The sequence below is a fragment of the Prionailurus bengalensis genome, chromosome B1 (genome assembly GCF_016509475.1).
Source record: "Prionailurus bengalensis isolate Pbe53 chromosome B1, Fcat_Pben_1.1_paternal_pri, whole genome shotgun sequence".
NCBI lineage: Eukaryota > Metazoa > Chordata > Mammalia > Carnivora > Felidae > Prionailurus > Prionailurus bengalensis.
Window position 1 is genome coordinate 122,101,015 of NC_057344.1, and position 23,330 is coordinate 122,124,344.

The window sequence follows — 23,330 nt, forward strand, 5'->3', positions numbered from 1 at the left end:
TAAAATAATAGATACTGAGGATGCAAAAAATGCAAGCTCTTCTTCAGCCAGCCCCTCTTATTCCAGTGAGTAACGGACATATCTTCACTCACGGCGATAAATACGCAGAACGTTTGAATGTGACTGATAAAGGAGAGGATTCAATTATAGACAGCCTTTATCAACTTTACTGAACCTGCAATCCCATTATAATTCTATCTAACTGCTGCTCGCTTAAGAATTTCCTACTATTGAGTCTGTTTTTTTTTTTAATTTTTTAATGTGTTTATTTTTGAAAGAGTGAGACAGCATGAGTTGGGGAAGGGCAGAGAGAGAGGGAGACGCAGAGTCTGAAGCAGGCTCCAGGCTCCGAGCTGTCAGCACAGAGCCTGAAGCAGGGCTCCAACCCACAAACCGTGAGATCATGATCTGAGCTGAAGTCGGATGCTCAACTGACTGAGCCACCGAGGTGCCCCTTGAGTCTGGTTTTAATGAGCACACCCTTGGGATTTTTTCCTTACTTTGGTGCTCAGCAATTACCACCTAGGGTCAAGGTGAATTGATGAGACTAGTCTCAGATAAGCAAAAGTGCACAGGCAGAGGGGTCTATAAAAATGAATTGTTTATCTTCAGAGAACTCTACCTTAATGTTAAAAATGGCCTTTAAAGAAATGCCCCATTTTAGCAAAAACATATATATGTCATATAACGCATGTGTATTCTAGGACTGAATAGAAAAAAATCCATTAATTTCTCTAGAAATTAAGGATAAAGTGAATGTATATGAAACTGGATTAGAAAAGATTGTCTAATTTTAGGTAAAGCCATCGTATTCAATAAGTCAGCATTACATTTACTGACGTGCTAATTCGTGGCATCTTCATTTTGGGAGGCACCAATGATCTCACTCAAGGTCTAATATGAAACAAGCATTTAACCATAAAATTGGAAGTGTTAGCCATCCTACAAAAGAATTGAATAAATATAAGGAGTACATATGCAAGCAGCTAAGAATAACTAATTAAATAAGAACTATAACCTCTGCATCTCTGGTTGTATCCTCATGACAGCTGTCTTGGGAAATGACTGTCAGAACATAAGGCAGGTGCTAAAAACAAAGCAAAACAGCAAGACTCTCCTCTTAAAAACTCACTCTAACTTACTGTCACAACACCTCTCCCTTAAATGCATGACCACATCCACATACATCTCTCTTGGACCATGTGTTCACTTTTAGAAATCGATTCTGCTTTCCACTTATATCCACTTGTGCTATTTTATGCTGTTTCTAGTTTTAAGATATCATTATGGAAAGATATTTGTGATATTTTAGGATGCCAACATTATGACTAGAGCAGTTCCAGTATGGGAGATATAGATGATGATGATAGACAGATAGAGAGATAATAGATGATAGATTAGTAACCTTATTATACAGTAGTAAAGAATATAATGTGTGAATGTGGGTCACACCATAGTCTAGAGGACATCTCCAGTCTTCCATTTGCTTCACTTCTCCAGTGTCTAACTAAGGTGAGGAACCAGCTCCCTTAGGTTTACAATTTTATTTCAAAAGGCTGCAAGACTGACATCAAGTGGATATGTCAGAAATGACAACTAGAGCAAAACCTTTAAATCAGATAAATCTTCTTTGCCTAAAATATAATATGTCTAATAGAGTGATGTTTGAAGAAGGAAGGATGCATGCATGCTTTTGCTCAGTAAACTACTTACTGTTAAATTCAACAGCCACGCTAATTGACAATGTCTTCAATACGTTTTAGGTATTATTCTGCCAGTGGTCATTGCTTTGATTGTGGTGACCCTTTCAGCATTTATTCTTGTGGGTTTGTATCGAATGTGCTGGAAGACCGACCCAGGTAGGTGACAGGGTTTTGTCTCGTTTTGTTTCCTGAAAGATGAACATATATTCAGTCTAAACTTGAATTTAAACTCTTGAGGGGAGAGGAGGATTGCTGAAAGAAAATGCCATGTTGCTTGATTACAGAAATAGAAGAGAAGGGACAGAGAAACCCATTGAACGCTGACGAATGTAAGGAGTGAGGATTTACTAGTGGCAGATATAATCAAATATGAACAGATTATTTTTAATGAAATAACCCCAGTTTTGTGAGTGGTCAGGGGGTTATGGTAGTAAAGAAGGCATAAAATGACATCCCTTATCTGTAGTGAAGATTTTTGTCCACTTCCATGTGACAAAAAATAAAGGTAAGTATTGCTAAGGATTTAGTTGAGGGGCCCACAATCTCTAGAGGAGTGTTCTGTGACTTATTCATGCCTGGGGGAGACATCTTCCTTTCGATGAAGGTGTGTTCCATGACTGTGTGTTCTGCTAATGGACTCATCTCCTCAAGACCGAACACGATGGCAATTTTTCGCGAGACTTAAGTGTGACGATTCTTTATTATCCTCGTTCATCTCTCCAATAACATTTAAGGTCCTTCCACTTTTCTTTAAAATGGCACGGCTATTCTTAACTGTAGAGAACAAACTGAGGATTGCCGGAAGGGAGGTGAGTGGGTGAGTAGGAGGAGGAATGGCACAGATGGGTGACAGGCATTAAGGAGGGCGCTTGTTGTGATGAGCACTGGATGTTGTATGCAAGTGATGAATCACTAAACTCTACTCCTGAAGTGAAAATAAATAAATAAATAGCACTGCTCTCTTTTATGTCATCACTCTTTGTTTTTCTTTTTTTTTTTTCTTTTTGCTACTTCATCTTTTTTTCCCCTCCTCTTAAATACTTCTGGTTTCCATAATTGCATTATATTTTTATTTTTTTAATATTTTTTTTTATTTTAAAAGAGACTGAGATTTACAGAAAAGTCACAAAGATAGTTAAAGAGTTTCCCTACACCGCACACCCCATTTCCCTTATTATTAATATCTGACAGTAGTATTCTATATTTGCCACAATTAATGAACCAATCAATGCATTGTTATTAACTAAATCCTTACTTCATTCAGATTTCCTAGTCTTTTTTCAGTCTGTCTCCCGTCCCAGACACCTGAGCTCTCTCGAACCCCTTTCAGTTCCCATGTTTCAGCAACCCCCTTCCTGTTGCCTTAAGCATAAACCTATCTTTCCATCCCAGACCTGAGCCCTGGTTGTCTAGTGGAGGGCCCTCATCCATGCTGTTCCCTCTCCTAGAACACCTTGCTCACCACTTACCTTTTATGACATACTTGATCTGCAATTTATCCATAAAGACCTAGCTCAAGCAGCCATTGAGTGTATCTTTCTATAACACGCCATCTCTTTAAGAGGAGTAGAGTGTTTTGTTACTTCTACTTGCACAGAATTTTGTAATATTATTCATCACATTATCGTACAGTTACTTCTCTATGTGCCTGTGTCCACTGCAGGGTGGGTCTTTGTTGGGGCTGCCATAACAAAAATACCACGGTAGGGTGGTTTCAACAACAAACATTTCTCACAGTTCTAGAAGCTGAGAAGTCCGATCCAGGCATCCTCAGATTTGATGTCTGATGAGGGCACTCTCCCCGCTTTGTAGAAAGCCACCCTTTTACCGTGTCTTCACAAGGCAGAGGGGACAGGAGAGCTCTCTGGGATCTCTTTTATAAGGGCACAAATCCCCTTCATGAGGACTCCACCTTCCTGACCTAATGACCTTCCAAAGGCTCCACCTCCCAATACTATCCCATTGGGCATTAAGATTTAACAGATGAGTTTTAGGAGGACACAGACATTCAGTCCGTGACATCGGGCAAGCCCTCCAAGTCACAAACCACATATCGTTCACATTGCACTGTGTATAATACATAGCAGAGCCTTGCTTGCTGCTTGTTGACTTAAATTTTTAATTTTCAGTAAAATGGAACCTTCCCTTACCTCGCTTCAATTCTGAATATTTTACTAACACAACGCTACCTAAGTCTCATATACTCTTAAAAAAGTAAACATCAATTATTTTTATAAGATATGCAAGCCACACTATTCTGGGTTTATCCCCTTGAACAATGTGCTCCCAGGACACTAGTGGATGCTGCTCCTGAGCCCAATCCCTGACCATGTACCTCACGGAGAGTTCAGGGCCCAAGCGTGACAGTACGAGGCAAAGTTATGAAAAACAGTAGTGCTCATTATAGCTCTTATTGGAAAATAAGAAAAAAACAAAGAAATGCCTTTCCCTTTGGGAGTTAGCGAATAAACTTCTTAATAATGTCTGAAATATGTTTCCTTAGTTTCCAGAGGGGAAATAGCAATTTTATAAATCAGTTTAATTTCTCTAAGTTTCTAAAACACCAATACTATTTTATGTGGGAAATCGACTATCCAGGTTGAAGCCTGTGGGTGTTGAGTAGGATAGGTAAAAAATTAATGTGCTAAATCCATTTGTAAAAATACCCGGTACTGAAAGACTGCTTTGCATAAGAAGATTTGCAACTAAGTTATTTGAAAAGTTGACATTTTCTATTAAAGAAATGAATTGGATGAATTGGATCATTCAGGGGAAAAAAATGTACAAAATACCTATAGCTATGGAGAGTTATTCTTTTTTTTAACATTTATTTATTTTTGAGAGACAGACAGAGAGAGAGAGAGAGAGACAGAGACAGAGAGAGAGCATGAGCGGGGGAGGGGCAGAGAGAGAGAAGAGACAATCTGAAGAGACAATCTGAAGCAGGCTGCAAGCTCTGAGCAAGCTGTCAGCACAGAGCCTGATGCAGGGCTTGAAGCCACAAACTGTGAGATCATAACCTGAGCCAAAGTCGGATGCTCAACCGACTGAGCCACCCAGGGGCCCCTGGAGAGTTATTTTGAAAGCATATAATACTTTATAACCAAGTTCGGTAATTGTACAATCAGCAAAATCTATGTGGTTATTGTTAACTTTGCTTTCCGAACAGACTTTTACAGCATTGTTATTAAATTAGCACCATTAAACACCCACAGTTCAACTCTCTTCAAGTGTGTGGGTTAGACTTCAAGTTCAGAAAATTTGTAAACATTCTCTGCTTTCTGGAGGACAACATGAATCAGAGATGTCGGTATAAAATTAAGCTTATCTGGATAATGTTGACAGTAGTCTGAGCTTTAACCTAAGTAAGAACAGCACATATGCAGAAGGTAGTCTGTTCATTCTGCTAATGAACCTGTATTACAGTATTCTAAGGGGAAAAAAAGGCATAGAAAAAAATATCAACTCACTTTGAAGCAGGGCCATAAGCATCATGAGTGATATCATACATAACACTTAAAATAGGAATTTAAAAATGCTGTTAAAATCCTACTGATGTTGGGAACACAGAGTTAGACTGGTGAACAGCATATGGCGCCGTGAATTATATCCTAGGGATTAAGAGTCATGATGGTGTATCTTAGCCAAGATGACAGAAATAGAAGTAGCCAAAATATTAGTGGAAATCAAACTCTTTATAAAACAATGATGGTCATTGCCAGGAGACTTAGAGTGAAAAGGCCCATCCCAATGACAAGGGCTACATTAGACGTGAAAGGAATTCCAAGCGACGAAAGCTGAGTAGCAATGAAATAAAACCACAGCACAGTCAGGAACAAAACAAGGGGGCCCTAGGCAATTACATTAGTTTGCCTAATTTGCCACAAGGTTTGACCACCAACATATCCTCCCTAAAGGCCAAGGCTTTGTGCAGAATGAATCATTCTGAATTCTCACTCTACATCCAAAATGTCTTCTACCAGACTGTGGCGCAGCAGCCAGGCAAAGCAAACAAAAGATTAGCTATAGTTAGTAGCCTCAGTGACATTTTGCAGGGCACTTTTGAGAGGCTGAATCAGTGGGCTCCAGATGCAATTAGAGGCAATGTCTACATCGTCGTTCGCCACAAATACAGTGGCTTGTGTCTCCAGAAAGAGCAATGTATAAAGGAGAGCCAAAAATCCAATACTCTGGTATAAAAAGGTAATTGGATATTTTGAGGGAAATTTTTTTCCAGAGATACTAAAATAAACTGAAACATTTTCTGCTGTCTGTGGGATGTGTGACCATGGATAGTAGTTTCACATAGCAATATGAAACTATAAGATTAAAATTAGTCCAGAACTAAATTCAAGGGAGTTGTCCCACTTAGGGCTATTCCATGAATGTGTCAGCCATACCTGAGGAATAGTTGTAACCATATATGAGAAGTCCAGTGGGGCAGCAGGGGAGATTTTTTAAAAGTTACAAAATGGCTTTATAAACATCTCTGCACAGAAAGTAGCTGGGGTCTGGGAGTGGGTGCTTTTATTGGGGGGGGGGGGTGTAGCCAGCTTCTCACAGCTGTAATAACAATTCTCTTCTCCTTTAGGCACACCGGAAAATGGAAATGACCAGTAAGTAGCCACATCCTTTTTTTTCCAGAAGCTCTGACTCTACCATATCTGTATCTGTATATCTACATGTAACATTAATCTTCTACTCATACTTTTTTTTTGGTTTAGTTTTAAAACAAATTGTGCAAAAATCACTAGAAATAGACTTTGGCTATTTGTCAGAACTCTCTATCCAACAGAGAGATTCCAACAACTAAAAGGGAAGATTTGCTCTTAAACTTGGATAAAGGAGTAAAATGGGAAATCCAAACATGGAATGCAAAGAGAAAAGAATGCATAAAAATAGCCAGAAAGAAAAACCTCATAGAGATTTTTAAGATACAGTTTTAAGATAGCTTTCCCAGTGAAAATTTCAGTATGTTCATCACAGTTAGGGAATAATCATGCTTATGCTTTGAGACAGCGCTGAGTGGCTTTATCTTAGCAGTCGATGGTTATTGGACTTTGACTTTATTAAAACAAAAAAGCAGTGCTTACCAATCCAGGCAACTGTTACAGTCAAGGTTCTCCAAAGAGACAAATCGTTTTTAATGTCAAAAACAAATTTTGTAGTTAAGATTTTTGTTGTTGACCTGAATTTGTAGGTTGCCTTTATGGAGTTGTGAACTTTAAAAATAACAGCCCTAGATCACCTACCTTTCTTTATTAGAAACAGAGTCTCTTGAGATGTCCAAGTAAAGGAATCTGGGTTTAAAACTGTTTCAAATCTGAGAAAGGATTGAGTGGAGACTCTTGGTTAGAATAGACAGTTCAGCTGCTATAGTGCGGTACATAGGGCCTCATGAAAAGGGATATCCCCAGAACTCAACATTAGCCCAAAAGGTTTGGAAACATTCCTATGCCTTCCTTCAGGCACCAGAGGCCTTTGTGATATGGACCTTGTGTCAAGTGTTTCACGTGATCTGTTTCTGTCTTATCTGATTATGATTGCTTAACAGTGTGACAGAGATTGATAGGCTTTATTTTAGAGGCAAAAAGTGCTATAAAAGTATACATATGTCTGTATGTAAAAAGACACAGGTTTTCCCATAGAAACACACACACACACACACACACATATATATATATATGTGCTTTTGTGTCTTCTTCATTCTGTTTATATCATGTATACTTTCTTTCACAGAGACATACAATGCTAATTACTGCAGTGTTCACTTATGTTTTCTGTTCCAAATAGACCTCAATCCGATAAAGAGAGTGTGAAGCTTCTCACTGTTAAGACAATTTCTCATGAGTCTGGTAAGTATCCAGATTGTCGATTAGCTGAAAATGGTTATTTCAAATTTTTTTTAACAGGTATTCATTTTTGAGAGACAGAGAGAGACAGAGCGTGAGTGGGGGACGGACAGAGAGAGGGAGGTACAGAATCCGAAGCAGGCTCCAGGCTCTGAGCTGTCAGCACAGAGCCCGACGCGGGGCTTGAACCCATGAACCGTGAGATCATGACCTGAGCCGGTCAGACGCTTAACCGACTGAGCCACTCAGGTGCCCCTGAAAATGGTTATTTCAAAATTGAACTTGGATTTTGTTCATGTGAAACACAATCAAAAAGCATAATTTATTTGGAAATAATTAGTAACTCCCCCAAAATACAAAATTCTCCTATTGGGGAAAGATGAATCCTACAAATATTATTTTTGGTAAGATTATTGGACTATGGTACTTTTCGAGGTTGCTTTTTATGATATGTATATGTGTTCTAAAGAAGGGGTGGGGACTTGAGGCATTTTCTATTCTGTAGCAGTAGCAGAAAGAACATTAAATGTACCACCCGGTTTTTTATTAATGCTGTTGTTTTATTTTTGCTAAGGGCTATCTATAGTCAGCTAGAACCAGGACTCATCAGTTAAAAATATAAATCCTATTTTGTATCATTTCATATAATTTTAATTGGGTTTCTCAATGAGGAGAAAACATAATCTCCTGTTGGTAACATTTAAATTTCTTTTTTCCAATTTCCTAGGTTTTTTAATTAGATTTGAAATGTGTAAGTTCTTCAAAATATAGATTGTGATTTATATTAATTATATTTGCATCAAGAGTAATGAAAAATGAAATGTCAGATAGCTTTCAAGAAATGAAGAATTACAGATTTTTTTCTTGTTTTGGGTAGACCAAATATTTAAAACATCAGTATTACAAAACAGCCATATGAATAATAGGGCACCTGGGTGGCTCAGTTGGTTGAGCATCCGACTCTTGATTTGGGCTCAGGTCATGATCCCAGGACCATGGGATCGAGGCCTGCATCAGGCTCCATGCAGAGCTTGGGATTCTTTCTTTCTTCCTCTGCCCCTCATTCTCTCTCTCTCTCTCTCTCTCTCTCTCTCTCTCCCTCTAAAATACACAATAAAAAAATAAAAGATAATTATTCACTCAACAAAACAATCCATGTGGATCTAATTTAAATATCAAGTGAAATGAGCACACTTACAATATGCAGCCCCCCCATTTCACCTGTACAAAATAGTCACAGAACACATATGGTATGCAACATGAGAGCTTTAGAATGACCGGCTCCATTTTACATATGCAGCAAAAAACAATTCTGGCAAACAGAAAGCAGCCAATATTGTCCCAATTCAAGAGCAAGCTGTCAAAGGCTGAATGTGGTCCCAACTTCAGGTAGGAAGTTCTAACTAGAACAAACTACACCAGGCAGACAGAAGACTTGAAAACTGAGGAAGGGTACCCAGAACCTGCAGACATGCCCAGACCCCTCATGTGAGTCATTTGCTCTTATGAGAGACATGCTTCATTCTTGCATCTAGGCTACTCTTCGATGTACACATTTCCTTTATTCCCACTGTGTTCTCTTGGAGGTAACCGTCTGAATGGGCAAAGGAATAAAATGCATTCATAGAATAATTGGAAACCACTTACAGTTTTCCCCTGGTTGTTCCCCAGCCTCAACTAAATTGCTATGCCTATTCTACCAGGTCAGGGAAGACCAGCCTACATGTGAACTAGTCTTAAATAAGGATCTTAAATGGTGATCACACCATTTGCCAAGAAAAGTTCTCAGAACCTGCCTGTGTCTAGACAAGCATCACAATAATTTCATGCACTCTCCTTAATCCCTTGGGGATTTAACAAAACACTCTGCAGCCTTGGGGCTCTCCGAGCTGTGGGTTAGCAGGCTAACGAGCATTTGGAAGAAGACTCCATGTAGAGACCCTGTGGCTATCCTTATGAGGAGAGGGCTGGAATCAGGACCACCTGCTCTACTGCCCCCCATTTCTATCAGGGAAATGACAACTGACACCAGAATTGAGGCTTGAGGATTGGAAAACTCCAGAGAAGCTTGCGTTTCTTGGTTGCAAATTTAATATGTGATTCTTCTTTAAGGTCCAAGGAAAATTCGACATAAACTGTTATCTCCCACTCACATTGTCACAAGGGTAATTAATCAGTGAAATAGACTATGGTGAGGTAGTTAAGAAGACCCTTAATTCTCCAAGATTCCTTTTCATCATAAGCAAATTTTTAGGTCACAGGTTTAAGGAGGAAGTATTACCATGGAAATAATAAAATCTATTCTCTGGTTCCTTTGTTTCTGCCAACCTTAATTTAAGAATCATACCTCTTTTAATGAAGTAACCTCTCAATGGTCAGCCCATCCTGATTTTCATGGGAAATATTTGGTGATGGGAAAAAACTGAAATTGTGCATTCAGAGTCTGTTTCAATAGCCTAGAATTAATCATCTAAAACACAATGATCTCCAAATGCTGTTTGTACTACCACGATTTTTATTAAAGTCTGGCCCCTGAAACACTCATCATCAAATCTCTGTTCACTCTCTTTTAAATTCAAATATGTTTTTTTTAATAAAACTATGCTCACAATACTCAACAGAGGTTACATTGTTATAACTATTTTTACCCAAATACCTTTTGCCCAACAGTAACACTTTTCCTCAAAGGTAACTGGAATAAAACCTAAAATGGTTAGGTTTGGTACAAATGCACACCTTTGGCCAAATTTTCCACTATCTCCTATATAAAAGTTTTAATAAATCTGAAAAATACAGAAAATAATTTGATAGAACGAATATCTGACTACCCACCACTCAGAATTGATGACTGTTACATTTCATGTTATTTGCTCTGTGGCCTAAGAAATATAGTGCTAATGTGCCTAAGTGGTAACAAAATGAAATTTGAGCTTCAATGGCCATAAGAACTCATTGGATTAGTCAGTACTTTAATTTATAAAGTCTGGTATATCTCAGAATAAACTGTGCCATTTTAGAGGTCAATAAATCATGTTTCCAAGGAAACAGCGCTCTGTAGCAACCCATCTTCAGGGGAAATGCCAGTGAATACTAAAGTGTCTGGGTTTCCAGAAGCCTCCATGAGCCATAGTTATTGTTCTGGTCATTTTCTCCTAATAAGACAGTTCCTTGCTCCAAAGCCTCCTCTGATTAGGCCATGTTGTTTATCCATCCACACCTCTTGCTTTCTTCAAATATGTGCTCTCTCAAGTAGGTTCTTCTGCTGAAAATGTAACCCATAAATGTTTGCAATTTGATTATTTAAATTAGGAGTTTTCTTCAATGTAAAAGAAAAAGTCTGCTAGAGTACAACAAGAATCTGCTTTCAGAAAGAAATGAGCACCAAATATAGCAGATCAGGCAACCCTTTATGAGAACATACAAGATCCCACTCAGCTTTAGTAAGAAATCTTGCCAAGTTAAACATTACCATGATTGACTGCAAAATATACATATGTGCCATAATGCATTTTAAATATGATTGCTACTTACATCACATCTCAAAAAGTTAATATACATTGCCTTTTTTTAATATTAAAGACTGTAAGGATTATGAAGAAAATTCCTTAAAGAATATATGACTTCCCAGAAGAAAGAAAGCATAGTATCTTTGAATTTCATTTTAAAGTACTACTTGAGGCATGCTTGGGTAGCTTGGTCGGTTGAGTGTCTGACTCTTGATTTCAGCTCAGGTCACCATCTCACAGTTCATGAGATCGAGCCCCACCTCAGGCTCTGCACTGACAGCACAGAGACTGCTTGTTCTGTTCTCTCTCTCTCTCAAAATAAATAAATAAAGGTAAAAAAATAAAGCACTACTTGATATTGAACCATGTGGAAGAAGAAAAAGCAGATCTTAACTCATAATTTTCCTCTGCTTAGAAAACTGCTAGGTTTGTATTATCTAAGATGAAGTTCAAACACTTTGGCATGTCTACAAGGCGTTTCGTGATGCACCAGACTTCCTCTTGCTTAGTTTGCGAACCATGTACTAACTCATATTCTCCGGGCACTATTCATCTCCCGTCCCTGTCTTCCTTGCTGAACTCAAGCTCTTTTGAAGGAGGAGATGGTGTCTTGCTCCCTTTTGTCAACCCTTCTCTCCCCACCCCCTGCCACTTCCCCATTATGGTAATGACACATTATGAGTATATTGTTAATATACTAACACTAATTAGTATATTATGGTAAGTACTCCTTAAATGTGCAGTCATTTTTTTGCTTATTTATTTTTACAAATGAAAGAAAGAAAGAAAGAATGAATGAATGAATGAAAGTGTGAAGATGAGGAAAAAGATGAATGGATTTAGAAAGGCATACATCGATTCAGCTTCTGTCTTCTCAGCCCTTCAACATCTGCCCATACCCTGCATTTCCATCAAGCCTTCCTTGACTGTCCTAGGTGTACATGGTCTTTTCCTCTTCCAAACTTGTTTTTTTTCATTTGGCAAATCAATATATATCACTGCCTTGAAATAGCTCTTCATGGTTTAAACTTCCATTTTATTTATTTTTTATTAATTTTTGTCAATGTTTATTCATACTTGAGAGAGAGGGAGAGAGAGAGAGAGAGAGACAGTGAGCATGAGTGGGGGAGCAGCAGAGAGATATGGAGACAGAATCCGAAGCAGGCTCCAGGCTCTGAGCTGTCAGCACAGACCCCGACACAGGGCTCGAACTCACAAGCTGTGAGCTCATGACCTGAGCCGAAGTCAGACACATAACTGACTGAGCCACCCAAGAGCCCCTTAAACTTCCATTTTAATATTTGACCACATTTTGCATAATGGAGAATAGAGAAAACTAGAGAATAGAAAATAATTAAAAAGTTCTTATGAAATGCAACACAATACAATCATTAATGGCTTGGTGTATCTCTTTCCAGCTGTTTCTTTTGTAGGTGCGTGTTTGATTTGCTTTTACCAAAGACATTATTATAACCTATTGGATTCATATTGTAACTGAATCTTTCTCGTATTTTCTATTCCCAGTTAGACAGAACTTGGAGGGAGATAGTAAGAACTGGAATGATTTTCGGGGCACCTAGGTGGCTCAGTCAGGTGAGGGTCCGACTTTGCCTCAGGTCATGATCTCACGATTCGTGGGTCCGAGCCCCACGTCGGGCTCTGTGCTGACAGCTCAGAGCCTGGATCCTGCTTCCGATTCTGTGACTCCTTCTCTCTCTGCCCCTCCCCCACTCACACTTTCTCTCTCTCTCTCTCTCTCTCTCTCTCTGTTGCTCAAAAATAAATGTAAAAAACAAATTAAAAGAAAGAATTGGAATGATTTTCATAAGCCTCGCCTGACATGACTCTGACAAACAGTAGGAGTTCAATAATTTTTTTTATTTTGTTCACTTCTCATTCCTGTACTTCATAGTCACGGATTCCAGGAGGTGCTGTGCTTTTTGCAAAATAACAATAGCGAGCACAGAGTTGTGCTGGAAAGCGGCTAGGAGGGCTGTCGCTCTGTGCCCGGGATTTCTCAGAGCATGGCACCTAAGGGGTTCTTGAAAGGGAGCCCCGGGTTGTTCTCCTCGTTGGTCTCTGGCACCATTTAGTATCACCATGATAGTGCCGGTGACAGGTGACATTAACGGAGTTCCCAGAAGACAGGTTTCTAAAAGACAGATAAAAGTTGGAGCAAAACAATGACATTTATTCTCAAAGCTGGAGACTTTGACCCATACCGCTTTTATATAGTGTGACTGATGTTGATACTTGAATCTACCTGAAAGATGCAGGTAGCATGCAGTGTGTTGATCATGAATGAATTCAGGGGCATGTAAAAACACTTGGGATCCTCTGCTTCCCATTATCCTAGGTCAATATTTATATTTATATTTATATTTATATTTATATTTGTATTTGTATTCGTATTCATATTCATATTTATATTTATTTATATTTATATTTATATTGGGTGACGGAATAACACTGTTATTTTGACTAAAGCCCCCTCTACTGCTGTGTATATCACCAAAAGGTTTATGTTGGCTTCCAAATTCCTTTTCACAAAACTCTTACCCAACTCTTTAAACAGAGGACCCTAGAATGTCTTCCTGATAAAATGGCAGTTTAAATATATAATACAGTTTTGCTTAGGCTCAAGGAACAAGCAAAAAACTATAACTCATTCCCGAGAGTGCCTCTCTTATTATCACTTCCTGACTCACAACCCCTGCTCCCAGAGAATTAGTTGAGCATTGCACCTTTAGGGTGGAAACAGATGATGGTGGAACAAAGCTCGTAAATCTTGGTGAACAATTTCCAGGCGATACCAAGAGGCAGATTGTGGCTCTAATGACATTCTTGCAGGGAAATTGGACTTTCCTTGAAAAATAAAAAAACAAGCCAAGAAACCTTATTTTCATCCCTATTCACTCTCTGAGCTTAGAGATCAAAACATTTCTTTTGTTTGTAGGTGAGCACTCTGCACAAGGAAAAACCAAGAACTGACAGCTTGACGAATCCTCTCCACACCTGGGCAATAAATATGTAAGTTTTTTTAATTTCATTCAGTGAGATGCTCATTAATATCTGCTTTGTTAGAGTGCTGTAGCTTAGATTATCTCGAAAGACTTTTACAAGCTGAAAAGTTAATGGTTTGTGTCAGGGAGACCATCATTATCTATTTGTCTAAAAACAAAGAAGATTTGCCAGAGAACTGCATATATTGGGGGCTATAGAAGATTCTTCCAGTTGCCTTGCCTGCTACAATTCACTCTGCCTATTGGCAATGTTTTCACGTAAATGCACTTTGCCTTTACCTCGGTCAGAATATGCACACTAACAGTGGCAGTTAGACAGGGTTCTATTGTTAACAGAGACTCAAAGGACCAGAATGGCAATGCTTACAAATTTTCAGTTTATTGCAAGAAAAAGATGTGATACAGCAGCTGCGCTAACGTAAGGAGATGCATCCCAGCCAAAGACTGGCGGAGGGCAAGGGGTTCAGAGGAGGGAGGTAGGAGGTCCATTTGTCCTCCCTCTGTAAAGACTGCACTGGGACATCCTTTCCCTGTGGGTGCAGGAACCATGGATGTGTATACAAAGCACCTTAAGCAAGGTGATCCAAAAAGGTAGTCTCAGCTGGGGTTTCTGGTATGCAGCGGGGTCACGAAGGCATAGTGTTGCTAAATAACTAGCTGAGACACAGAGCCCGCCAGTGTCTCTATGAGAACGGATGCAAATGAGCAATCTCATTGCAGCAAATGTGATTCAATAAATAATTGAAACCTCTCAAAACTATGGTTACAAGCAACACTGTTACTCTGTATGTTCTGTGCTTTGACCGGGAGTCCGGAGTCCGTGCAATGCACATACATTTCCTCTTTCAGTAAAACAGCTCAGGCCAGTTTCTTGCCTGCTAGAATCAACCCTCTTGGTTTAGCATGAGATTGTCTTTTGCTTTCCTAGAATTGAGTAAGAAGATTTTCTTCCTATTTTAGTTTAGTTTTCACAAGATGCATTGATTAAGTGCCCTCACAATTAGCGTTTGATGCTTTTTAGAACCTGCAGAAGAATTTACCCTTCGGCAACTAACAGTAAAAAAGCAAAAGAACAAACAAATACGCATATGCCCAGAATTGACCTGACCACGATGGTAGGCACTCTGGGTGGTGTCCAGAGGAAGGGATATTATTTTCGTGTCCACTACCTATGTCTACTACCCAGCTAGTAATACAGCGCTGTCACGGACACTCAGAGAGCACTTGTAGAATAAATGGTGCTTGCCACGTTTCTCCAGCCAGTAGCAGGAGATGGAGACAGAGGACTGCCATCCAGATGTGAACACCAGTGTCAGATTCTATCCTTTTCTAGCCAGCAAGGGTGGATTAGAAAGAGAAGAATCTGAGATTCTGCCTATCCTTTCGCAATGGACATTTTTAGATGCAGAGTTGGAGAAGCTGAGAAATTTAAGAAGTTTGTGGAGGCAGGTGGTCCAAACCTACCTAGTACATGGAAAACTTGCTCTCATGCCTGCTAGGGTTCCTTTGCAACCTTGTGGCTAGTCAAAAGATGCTTTCTAAATTATCAAAATGCTCAACTCTTAGTGACCAACTGTCCAATTTGGCAGAAGACAAAGTCTTCTTTTCAGTTGGAAAGAAAAGGTATACAGAAGTGAGGGATAGTGGTGACCCAAACAAGCTCAACAAAATAAACTTTTGTCCAGTTCCGATTCCTTTCCATTTTTTATACTTTAAAAAATATCCCTAGCCTTTAATTTCATGTCTTTAAATTCTCAGAAATAAGTAGCTTTTGTCTCTCGTCTCTGTAATTTTGGAGTTACATAACCATGTTCTGAAGAGTAAAGATCAGAACAGGAAGAGACAAGTTTGACACATCAATTCGACTATTTGTCCAACTTTTTTTCAGTCTATTTCTCTTGGCAATCATTGTACTTTGAACGCAGTAACCAGTGAGCAATGACTTTCTAGATTATCAATTAGAAATCAGATATCAACTCAAGAGATTCAGAATAAATAGGAATGTAGTCATCAGAACCAGAAGCTTTGGGAAAAGAAGTGGGGAATTTTGGAACTGTGGAGGAGTAGCAAAGTTCACAATGTTAAAATCTTTCGTCTCAAAATCAAATTCTGGATAAACTTAATGTTTGCTGCTTCATATATCAGTCCTCTGTTTTGTGCAGAGGATTATATTTAATGTGATTTGGCAGGGCAGAGAAGAATTCCAAAATACTTATAACCTATGATTCTTGCCCTCTCCAAAGTTTGCCTAGTGGTAACATGAAATCACATACAAGAAATAAGATAATAATTAGAGAAAAAAAATTAAAAGCTGTGTGAGCATGATTGACACTGATTCATCAATTCAAACAGATTTTAAAATCCCGGAGATTTTATACCAACAAGAGGAAAATTGGTAAGGGCTTCAGTAAAATATTATCCTTTCACTGCAGATGGATTGCTCCAATTAGGGATCATAACTTTTTAAGAATAAGAAAAGGATCACATCAGCTTAAACTTTCCCTATATAAATCACTTTGGTCCCATCTATTACCTGGTACCACCTTCAAAATAGCTATTAATGTGGAAATAATTTCTGTTAAGTTTTGAAGGCCACCAGAATCAAAGATTAGAAACATATTAATGGTATGCAATTCTAGATATATGTGGGCTCATTTATAATGTAAATGTGCTCTGTTATCTTCTTCTGAGATTAATTCTCTTACGACAGGGAGTGGTAAGGATGACATGGCTAGAGGAATGGGTTTGCTGTCGCACAGAACTTCTGCTAAGCCCAAAATTTCCATGCGAAAACGTGGAACAGGCAAAGTATATTCTTTTTTTATTGATGCCAACAAATGGTCTGAGCAAATTGGTCAATAATGAGCATGGAGGTGGGGACATTAGCTAATAATGTCCTTATGGGGAAATATGTATAAAAAGAACGATGCAAAAAGAGAGAGTAAAAGTATTTATGCATGTTTTATTAAGTAACCGATTAAAATTTTTTAAAACACAAAACAGTATAAGGAAATTCAATGGAAAAGATAGGAATTCTACCACATCATGACTTAAAACTTCCAAGCACAAAAAAAAAATTATCATAAAGAAAATTATGAAACAAAAAACAAATTGGGAAAATGTTTGTCAAAAACATGAGACCAAAGAATTAACTTCTTAAATATACCAAAGGCATTATACAGATTAGGAAATAGAAAAATGAGCAAAGGCTAGGAACAGGCAATTCATAGAGGAAGGAATAGAAATGATAATGTAAAATTACAGAAGAGTTACATAAAATCTTAAAAAATGTGAATTAAGACCAAAAAAATTATAACCTTCAATTTAATTAAACCTTTTTTTTCTAATTTTTAAAAATCATACTGGTGAAGCAAATAATATCATATGCTGCATTTGAAAATCTAAATTCGAGGGGCGCCTGGGTGGCGCAGTCGGTTAAGCGTCCGACTTCAGCCAGGTCACCATCTCGCGGTCCGGGAGTTCGAGCCCCGCGTCAGGCTCTGGGCTGATGGCTCAGAGCCTGGAGCCTGTTTCCGATTCTGTGTCTCCCTCTCTCTCTGCCCCTCCCCCGTTCATGCTCTGTCTCTCTCTGTCCCAAAAATAAATAAACGCTGGAAAAAAAATTTTTTTAATGAAAATCTAAATTCGATTAATCTTTCTGAAGAAGAGTTTGGTAATATTTTTATTAAAGGACTTAAAAGATTCACATTGGTCACCCAGTAACTTCACTTTTAGGAAATTTTCATAAGGATATGATTTGAAATGTGACTAAAGATTAATATATAAAGAATAGTAGCAAACATTTAGAAACAGTTTAGACGTCTAATGGTATGGAAATTTCAAGTAAATTATGCTTCATGCAATCAATGACATTATATAACTTAGCAAAAGTAATTCTCAAGATGATTTTTTAATTACATGCAAACACACCCAAGATATAGGTTAAGTGGGGGAGGGAACAAATTTAAAACTGAACAGAAAGCATTTGATTGTTCCACCACCAATTCTGTGCTAGAGGAAGGTAGGCAGCTCCTGCTACATGCATGCTCCCTCACCAGCAGGCTCCCCCTCCATTCTGTTCCAAGCCTCCTGACAGTTTAAGAAGTGGTGGGAGTTTCAGATCAAGAACCAAAAGTCTGGAAAGACCAGTGACTTTATGAGAGTCTCATCCCACAGACCCTCAGCATTATGGAATGTTACTTATTTTCATTTTTCTCCCAGATACAATTCATCCTTTCTGTCATTTCTCAATGGTACCGTGAACATCTAAAAGCACCTTTGTGAACTTCCAGAAGAGCTTAGCATGTTTTTCAATTATTTTTCTTGCATTTTAAGATGAAATAGCTGGGACTAAAAAGAAAAGATCATGAAAGAGATTTATTTTCTGATCCGAGGTATGGCCCTGAACAAACTCCTTAATAATGCTTTGCACTGGGCTCCACATCTATAAAACCAAGATAGAAAGATCTTTTCTTTTAAGCCTATTTTGCTTCTTTGTTTATAAAGTATTGTCAGCGTTGGTAAAGAATCTATCATGATACTTTATTACAAAAATGATCATTCTATTCTTTATAAGGATCATAAATTTATAAAATTTTAGGGTTGTGAGATATTAAGGACCTTAAAGTCTTGCATTATCATTATTGAAGACAACACACTAAATTTAGAGAGATTATAATGTTGGAAAGGAAGCAAATACTGATATTGGTGTAGACATTCAAATTGAAACTGCCAACTCATGGAAAAAATCATTAACGAAGCAAAACCCATTTCTCGAGAAAGATTTTCAATGTGGAATATACTCTGACCAAAACTCCAGTTTGTTTTCATATTGCTTGCTGATTCTTGAAAAAAAATATGGTATTAATCGTGAGCATTATCTTACTCACGTGAATCCAGGTGTTTACCTAGATGGTCTGTGCTGCAAACTTTTGACTTTACCTGGGGACTCACCTACAGAGGAGTATGGGTCAGTTAAAAAATGACAGAGACGCTGCTCTTGGCCAAGTTCAAGGACAAGTGTAAAAAGGCTCATGACATATCGCTGTCCTCAAGGGGCTTATAGAAGTGAAGAGCAATACATGTAAGGAAGATAACTGGACTTTAATATGGTAAATAATAAGACAGTGGTTGTAAAGCTAAACATGGTACCTTGAAATTTAATGGCCAATCGCTTAGAAAAGATGGTATCTGAGCTGAGACTTACAGGATAAGAAACTGCGTGAATATAAAAGAAATTATAAATAACTGGTTAGCGTTGTGCTGTGCTGTGCACATCTGTTGCTAGGTCAGTGAACCGCTGACACTGTTCCGTGGTGAGATTAAGTGTAGAAACTGAGAATGAGCCCTTAAAAGTCGTCATAGCAATCTGATATTGCTGCAACATTCTGTTCCTGTTGTTGTATTTTTTGAAATATCAGTTTGCAGCCGATTAGAAATTTTTGGAAACCAATCTGGTCCTTCACCCTAGATAACTTGAGAAACACTGGTCCAGAATCATAGTTCAATGCCACAAAGGCTGGGAAATGAGGCTGAAGCAGTAGAGGGCCCCAGATCATGGGAGGTCTTGCTTCCCATGGTAAGTCATCAAGGACTTCAGAAAGTGAAAATGAAATACTTTTTCTAAGGAGAATAAAATCAGATTCTTTCCTCCTCCATTACTGCCATCAAGACATTTTCTCATTTGGGGAGACCTCCCCCTCCTGCAAACTTGGATGGAAAATACCCAGGAAATGAGTTCCAAATTTGAGAGGGGAGTCTGTTCTGCAGTCATGCCTAGAATCATTGTGCTCTTTCCAGAGCTATGCTACGCTCTACCATACACTGGACCATCTATCGGTTGCAGATGCTCTAGAGGACATCAGAAATACTCTGCTCTACAATCCTTCCCATAGCTTAAGGCACGGATCCAGTGGCCACTCCCTGCTCTGCAAAGCACTCCCCACTATGGCCACCAGTGTCTAACTTGCCCCCATGCGAGGCAGCAGTGTAACTAACTAACCCTACCAAAGCCCCTGCTTCCACCAACCATGCCATGAACGAGCAGGGTGCAGGTCTCTAACCGCTGGCACCACTGCGCACCCCACCCAGACTCTCGGGAACCACCAGTACTGCCATCAGCAGCACAACAATGTCTAAGCCCTGCCAGCTCAGACCACACCCCCCTTTTCCCACTTAGGCACAGAAGCCCCCATCTCCTGCTCCTTTGGGGGCCAACACGGAAAGTTGTTTCTGCATTGCAAAGAAGAAATCCCAAAGTGATCAAATAAAGCCCTGGCTCTCCTGCTCTCCTTCTTGTGAAGGAGAACTGGAGAGTTGTCTGTTCACATTTCACCCTGATAAACACACAGCAAGCAGCAAAGCATGAAAGTGGCCAATAAACATCTACTCACGTTGTCACCCCAAGGAACAGACCGCCAACTGCCCCTCATTAATGATTGGGTAGAGTTAAGGACTTTCATCAGAAGAGGAATATGATGATATTTGTGCTTGAGACACATCACTGAGTGTTCAATAAAGATTAATTCAAGAGGGGTAAGAGTAAGGAGTAGGACTGGAAGCAGAGGAGTTAGAAAATTATTGCAATATTCCCTAGGAAAGGCACAAGGGCTTCGCCAGTTCTCCAGGTACAGTAGGGATGGAGCTGAAGAGGCAGAACGGGGTAGAGAAAAGTCTGGAAGGTGAACTTTTCCAGAGGTGGTGATTGATTGAATGTGGGCAGTGGGGAATGACGAAGATTACAAGTCTAGGTGTGCCCACTTTTCCAGCATGAGTACCTGGGTAGGTCATGGAGGTTAGAGCAGAGATTTGAATTGTGCAGTGAGAGGGAACAGGTTTGGCTGGCAGTACAGTAGCCCCCCTTTACCCATGGGGGACATGTTCCAAGACCCTGGTGGATGCCTGAAACCACGGATAGGACTAAACCCTGTACATGCTGTGTTCCTTTCCTGTGCATACATACCTATGATAAAGTTTAATTTATAAATAAGTCACAGTAAGAGATTAACAACATTAACGAATAACAAAATGAAACAATTATAAAAATAAACTGTGATAAAAGTTAGGTAAATGTGGTGTCTCTCTCTCTCTCTCTCTCTCTCTCTCTCTCTCTCTCAAAATATCTTGTTGTACTATACGCTCCCTTCCTATGATGATGGGAGATGATAACATGCCTACTTGATGAGATGGAGTGAGGTGAACGACATAGGTGTGGTGATATAGCCTCGGGCTGCTATTGACCTTCTGATCAATAGGTCAGAAGGAGGACCCTCTCCTTCTGGACCGAGGCCAACTGCAAGTAGCTGAAACCAGGAGACGGGAAACCACGGCTGGGGTGGGGGTCAGGCTACTGTAGAGTGTTGTCCCTTGAGACACCTTGACTTTGAAGTGCTTGTGAGACAGTCAAGTGATTCCATCGGGTGGAAAAAAGCAAGTCACTCATATTTCTTAACAAGAAATGGTCCCTCCGGCATCTTCTTCACTTTCTTGCAGTCTGAACTTTTTTCCCCCCACAGGCTTCATCTTCAGCTTCTGTGCTCCAGGGGTAGCAAGGGAGAAAGCTCCGTGGACTCTTTCCTGATGTCCAATCCTGCTCTCCAGTCTGCCAGTCACCTGTCCCAGTAAAGTGATGTCCAGATGGCATGCAATAATTTCATTGAATCCGAAGAAGCCCGGGCCTCCCCCGTCATTTGTGACATGAAAAGCACATTACTACATTTTATAAGAACATGCTTGGGAGTTTTAGGAAGGACCTTTGTGAGCAGCTAACCTGACAGCCAGGTAGGTGGGTTCCTTGATGACATGACCTTCCCTTGAGTTGAAAGTTTCCAGAGCCGGCAGTTCCTATCCGTGGAGACTTTCCTATTTTCTTGGTGTTCTCATATTACCTAATGTTTGTATTTATTGTTTTGTACTATGTTAATGCAGGGACAATTTGCAAGTGTATTATTAAATCTTAGGTAGAAATCATGCCATGCCACTTTGTACATAAAGGTATTTTATTCATATTTTCATGTGTTACTTTTAATAAATAATTACTATATTCAACACACTAAAATATCATAAGGTGACTGTGAAAATGGCAATGGTATTGTCTTCCCATAATCTTGAATATTTGGGTGCTGATTATTTGAACATGAGAACTCACTAATGAAAGACATCTGCAATAAGTGAGAAAGGAACAAAGGATTCACATATCAGACTCCGTTAAAGGGAAGTCAATTTAACATCTCTTTGGTTTTTCTATTTGTAATTCACACTATGTGACAAGGATGTAAGGGCATTTATGACACTCTGTACTGCATTCATTAAGATGATAACAGGAGTGAGACTTCTTATAATCCATTTGGTTGATAGAGTCTGTGCATTTTTAATTTTTTTTTTTTTTAGAAATGTAATGATTTGTTCCAGGAATCATTGTCAAAGGTCCAGTGTGTAGAAACCAATACTTCATAAATACGTAACTATGATATGACTTTTCAGTATATCACTTTCCTAAAAAAAAAAAAAACCCTACGATTATAGCTACCCTCCATCAGGAGCCAGTTCTTCTGTTGAAAGCTGACTGATCAACCTTGACCACTTCTTGGACACAAGGGATCGAAATGTCATATTGGTTGAAGTTCTATGGAAAGCCTTGGAACTAATGTGCTGCCAGTGGCAGGAAGCTCTTTAGCTTTTATGATTACCTAAGCCGCTTTCCATGATAAATTACCTTAGTGTTGTGAGGGCAGTGTAATAGAGACAGAATTTTGTATTTAAAACTGCTTTTTAAAAGTTCATTTTTTACAGTGTATTTCAACACTTCCAGCTTTAAGAATTATATAAATAATCATCTTGGTTTTAGCTTCCTGATGTCTGGATTATGTCTAATCAAGGACACCAAGCAAACATATTGTTGAATGATGCCTCTTTGTGTTTCTTTGAGAAGAGACATGGAGAATAAGGGGGAGGAGGGCAGGGAAAAAGCAAGCACGAAGGTAGAGAAAAAGCCAAGGATCTCTGACATGCATCTCCCTTGAGGGATGCCTTGCCTATGGTCAACTCTAACCTACGAGCCTTTAAATGGGAACAGCAATGAGTAGAGCAGTGTCTCCCGAAAGAAAATATCCCAACACCCATAGAACGCTCTACTGAGTCCCTCAACAGAAACCTTGTTACACAAAATGTACCGCAAAGAAACAAACTTTTCTGCGATTTAAATGACTACAAGTGATATATTATTCTGGTCTCTAGAAAAACCATTTT

General features: G+C 39.1%; 1 protein-coding gene across 2 annotated transcripts in view; it reads left to right on the forward strand.

The window, feature by feature from the left end:
* EMCN (endomucin) overlaps window positions 1–22,130 on the forward strand; it is a 102,846-nt gene extending 80,716 nt beyond the window's left edge. For both annotated transcript variants that reach the window (XM_043571719.1, XM_043571718.1), the window contains 6 exons: window positions 12–65; window positions 1,764–1,859; window positions 6,295–6,319; window positions 7,497–7,558; window positions 14,018–14,091; window positions 21,599–22,130. In XM_043571719.1, the coding sequence (XP_043427654.1) occupies window positions 12–65; window positions 1,764–1,859; window positions 6,295–6,319; window positions 7,497–7,558; window positions 14,018–14,052 (272 nt within the window). In that variant the 3' untranslated portion in view covers window positions 14,053–14,091; window positions 21,599–22,130. The remainder of the gene's footprint in view (window positions 1–11; window positions 66–1,763; window positions 1,860–6,294; window positions 6,320–7,496; window positions 7,559–14,017; window positions 14,092–21,598) is intronic.
* Window positions 22,131–23,330: the final 1,200 nt, after the last annotated feature.